This window comes from Struthio camelus, chromosome 1 (genome assembly GCF_040807025.1).
Source record: "Struthio camelus isolate bStrCam1 chromosome 1, bStrCam1.hap1, whole genome shotgun sequence".
Classification (NCBI taxonomy): Eukaryota; Metazoa; Chordata; class Aves; order Struthioniformes; family Struthionidae; genus Struthio; species Struthio camelus.
In genome coordinates, this window is record NC_090942.1 from 165,648,280 (window position 1) to 165,652,648 (window position 4,369).

Sequence of the window (4,369 nt, forward strand, 5' to 3'; positions counted from 1 at the left end):
CCTATGATATAGGCACTCAAAGAGAATCAAGACAATCTTCCTAAATATATTATTATCTGTATGGTTCTCTGTAACTAGACTAACACACCTAATGTTCAGAAATGAAAGCTTATTCTTTTAACACGTCATAGTAAGGCTCATCAGTAAATAAAACTTACAAAACTACCGAGGTTGCAACCTGCCAGCCACACAGGGCAGCATGGACCAGCTCGCAAGCTCAGGGCCTGAAGCTTGCAGTTTCAAAAATCAAGATATTGTGACTTTTTTATTTTAAGGATTTCTTTTCATCCTGTTCCTCAAGCAAAGGATGATGATGAGATTTTTATTCAAGAACACTCTTTTGGTTCAAGAAGCATGGAAAATTGCAGCTCTTGTGAATCATGAAGCCTGAAAGCAAAGGCACTGAAGAAAACAAGTTTGCAACTTTAGGTACCCCAGTAATGACTAGCCAGCACTAACTGTGTATATTCTATTCACTGAAAATAAGCAGTAAACATGCAATAAGTAGGCACAGTTCCTGAAAACCACACCTTGCCACAAGAAACTTTCATTTCTTCCATGAGCAGAAAATTGGACTTCATTAGAAATTTGTTTTCAATGAAGAAACAGCATGTCACAATCCTTCTCATCGGACCTTGAAAATGGCAACACACCTTAGTCGGTGTGCTGATCAGGTTTCACTTCACAGGAAATGAGGAATAAATTTAATTTTCCTTTTTTTTTTTTTTTTTTATAAACACACACGCACATTTAAATGTGATCTGCTGCTATTTGAATACTATAGGACTACCTGCAGCATGCAGAACTGCTGCCAGCAGAGCGCAATCTGCCCACTGAAGACAAGACAGCATGAATGATAGAGGGCAAAGGAGATCTCTTAGACTAGCCCAAGTCTAAGAGCTGACACCTAAGCCAGGAACAGAATTTACTGCCACATGGAAGCTCAGTCTGGTAGGGAGTGAGTGTATGTGATTGCAAAGCCATACTAAAACCTGCTTCACTTGTAAGGAGGACATAAATACATTTCATTTGTAGTGCTCTATGCTCAAAGCAATGAAAGAGAGAAGCAGAATTACAAGTTTCCAGGTAAGCAGTATTTCTCTATTTTCAATTTGGAAGGTTCAAGATTGCCGTGAAGAACTGATCAGCAATATAAGGAAACTAAACTGGGGATGAATCAAATACTCTGGAAAATTTTGTCTAGCTTTACTTGAAATATAACAGTGAGAGACATAATGTGGGTAACAGTGGTAGCAACATGCAGGAGAAAAGAGAGAAAATGTGCATATCCCTAGCTTCTGTCTGAACATAAATCTGGATGTGTTTAAAACAAGCCTCATGGCTTTTACCTACTACATCTTTGACTGCAAGGTGGGCTATGCTGGAGCTAAGGTTCATGTTAAAAAGTATTAGTGTTTGAACTAAATTATAGGGATACCGTTCAAATTTCTCTCTCAAATGCTCCCTAGCAATTAAGTGACACCTATCTTTCTGACTAGTTAGGATCACATCATTCCTGTTGTATTCCAGATTTAATTACTGGCTTTGTGAGAGAAAAATCTGCCGTGTTCTATTGGTCATTGGTATAATACAGAAATTGCCATAGCAGTAACATGCTAACCCACGCTAACAGCATGCTAACGTGCTGTTAATTGAATCACATCAAAACCTAATTCTATACACACAACTAGTTCTACAACTACCGTTCTGGCTGCTTTCTTTTTTATGCAGTGACTTCATTCTGGATGTTCAGTGTAGCACCGGGTTTAGTTTAAAAAACTGTGTTTCTGGGACAAGAGACAGGAATTTGGGCTTGAAACTACCCTATCTTGCACTTTGTGAAGTCACTTAAAATATTTTCTCAGATGGACTAGATTAGGATCTGGAGGAGTGCTGCTGACCTGAGATGCTGAAGACCCAGAGTGGCTCTCATCTTGCCTCACTTGAGCTGTATAAAGGTTAGGCATCCAGGTCTGAGCTATTCACCTTGGGCTGCCTTTGTCGTCAGTGGAGGGAAATGGGTATGCCAAAAGACTAAATCATTTATCTTACTTAGAAACCCCTCTTATGGTAAGATATAGCATCCCCTGGAGGAACCTACATCTCTCCCTTGACTATAAAGGGGGTGCTGAGGATGACTGGCTCTAATTTAGATTTTTCAATAGCTGAAGTCAGATGTGATGAATTTCATCCCTGGTTACCACTCTTTCAGGTTAAAACACTACAAGAAAGGTTATGTCTTGCATAACCTCTCAGTGTGGAGAGATTCAAATTGGCCATGGCAGGTGAGAAGCCATTTCAGAGACAAGTCTAACTAGTGCCACTTTGCAAGAAATAGGATGCAAGATCTGTGCTTTCCACCACTCCTCTGTGCTTTGAGAAACAGAGCCTTTAATCATTTAAATCAGTTTTGTCACTATCAAGCTTGTTTGTTTTTTAAATGCATTTACACCAGTTTTATACTCTGCTGACTTTAAGATAAGAAGATCATACTCAGGGAATGAATTAGAATTGTCCAGTGATTCGAGCATCAGGTTCTGACACCTGTATCCAAACATCCAAACCATCTTTTGATTTTCATAAAACCAGAACAACCTCTCTGCTTTCATGAATGCAAACCACTGATTCACTAAGGTAAACGAAGTTAAAATATGGGTTTAGTTCTAGTTTCTGAAATGCTAAGACTACTTTGTAAGGTTTTGCAAAATCTAAGCCAAAATGCTCCCTAGCCCCCTAAACCTGCTTCCTACTTCTGCGGGTTTGCAAATAAGCAGTAATTATCTTCTTCAATATAGGAGGTTAAAAAAAAGTAAGGGTAAAATTAAACATTATCAAAACTAAACATAAAGGGGAGGAAAGGGTGAAATTAAACATGTGAGTGGGAGGTATCTAGGTCAGAGCCAGGTATGTTAACAAAACCCTCTCCCTTCCCTACTATGCCTTGTAAAGCAAGGCAAATATGACATTTGCTCCAGTGACAAAAGATGTAATTGAATGCATTTGTCCTAACAATCAATTACAACTAAATATATGATTTTCCTAAAGCTTTCAGAAGATTCCTGCAAACATGACATCTGAACACAAAGCCAATTTTACTACTTGGCCAGACCACGCAGACCCTTATACAAGTTGCAAGGACGAGGATTTCTTACAGGTGAAATCCTATCTCTCTGTCCTTTACAGCCTAATCTTTCTGGTGTGCTTCCCGGGAAACATTATGACAATTTTTATATACTGTGTCAAGATGAGGCCCTGGAAAAGCAGCACCATCATTATGCTAAACCTGTCTATTACAGACCTATTATACATAGCCACGCTTCCTTTCTTTATACATTACTCTGCTAATGGAAATAACTGGATTTTTGGAGACTTCATGTGCAAGTTTATTCACTTTGGTTTCTACTTCAACATGTACAGTGGTATTATCTTCCTCAGCTGCTTCAGCCTCTTCCGCTTTTTTGTAGTCATCTACCCAGTTAGATGTTTTTTTGTTCAAAAACGGAGATGGGCAGTGGTGACTTGCATAGCAGTTTGGATGATTTCCCTAACAGCCATCAGCCCCTTGGGCGTCTTGATCGCCACAAAAGATATACACAACAGAACGATCTGCCCAGACCTGGCTAGTGCCGAGGACCTTGATACTAGTCGATGGTATAACTGGCTCCTGACAGTGTTTGGCTTCTTCTTGCCCTTGCTGACAGTGACACTGTGCTACGCGCTCATTATTTATGCCTTGGCTACGGGGCCCTACACGCAGGCTTGCTACAAGCAAAAGGCCCGCAGACTTGCCATCCTCCTCTTGGTGGTCTTTTATGTGTGCTTCCTCCCCTTCCACATCCTTCGGGGCATTCAGATCGAGCTCCGACTGCGACCAGTTAGTTGCCGCTTAAAGAACCTGATCCTTTTTTTGTTTATTCTAGCTAAACCCTTAGCAGCGTTAAATACGTTTGGTAACTTACTGCTTTATGTTGTGATGGGAGACAACTTCCAGCAGGCTATTCTCTCACTCCTCAAGCTCCAGATAAACAAGAATCTGAAATAGATCTCCATGCCATAAGAAAACTACGGAGGAATGGGCCAAAAGTGACCGTGACCAACCAGGCACAACCTCCCTGCCGTCAGAACAGCTCGTGTTAACCCTACTTGTTTCAATAGAGAGCTTATTTCTTCTGTGTTTTGGAATTACAAATCAATCATCATAAAATAAAACTTAAAACCTTAAAACATAAAATAAAATATTGAAAAATAAAACATATAACTTCTCAGAAATGTCTCTGCATTTATGCCTGAAATCTTAGTGTCTGTTCTGGAGAATGGCCAGTAGTTCTGGCAAAAAAATAGTTGCTTACTAATGGCAGATACAGACTCA

General features: G+C 39.9%; 1 protein-coding gene across 1 annotated transcript; it reads left to right on the plus strand.

Moving 5' to 3' along the window:
* The first annotated feature begins 2,866 nt into the window (after positions 1-2,866).
* LOC104139302 (2-oxoglutarate receptor 1) lies at positions 2,867-4,132 on the plus strand. Its single transcript, XM_009667395.2, has one exon. The coding sequence runs from the start codon at positions 3,068-3,070 to the stop codon at positions 4,040-4,042; it is 975 nt and encodes a 324-aa protein (XP_009665690.2). The 5' UTR covers positions 2,867-3,067; the 3' UTR covers positions 4,043-4,132.
* The last annotated feature ends 237 nt before the right edge of the window (positions 4,133-4,369 follow it).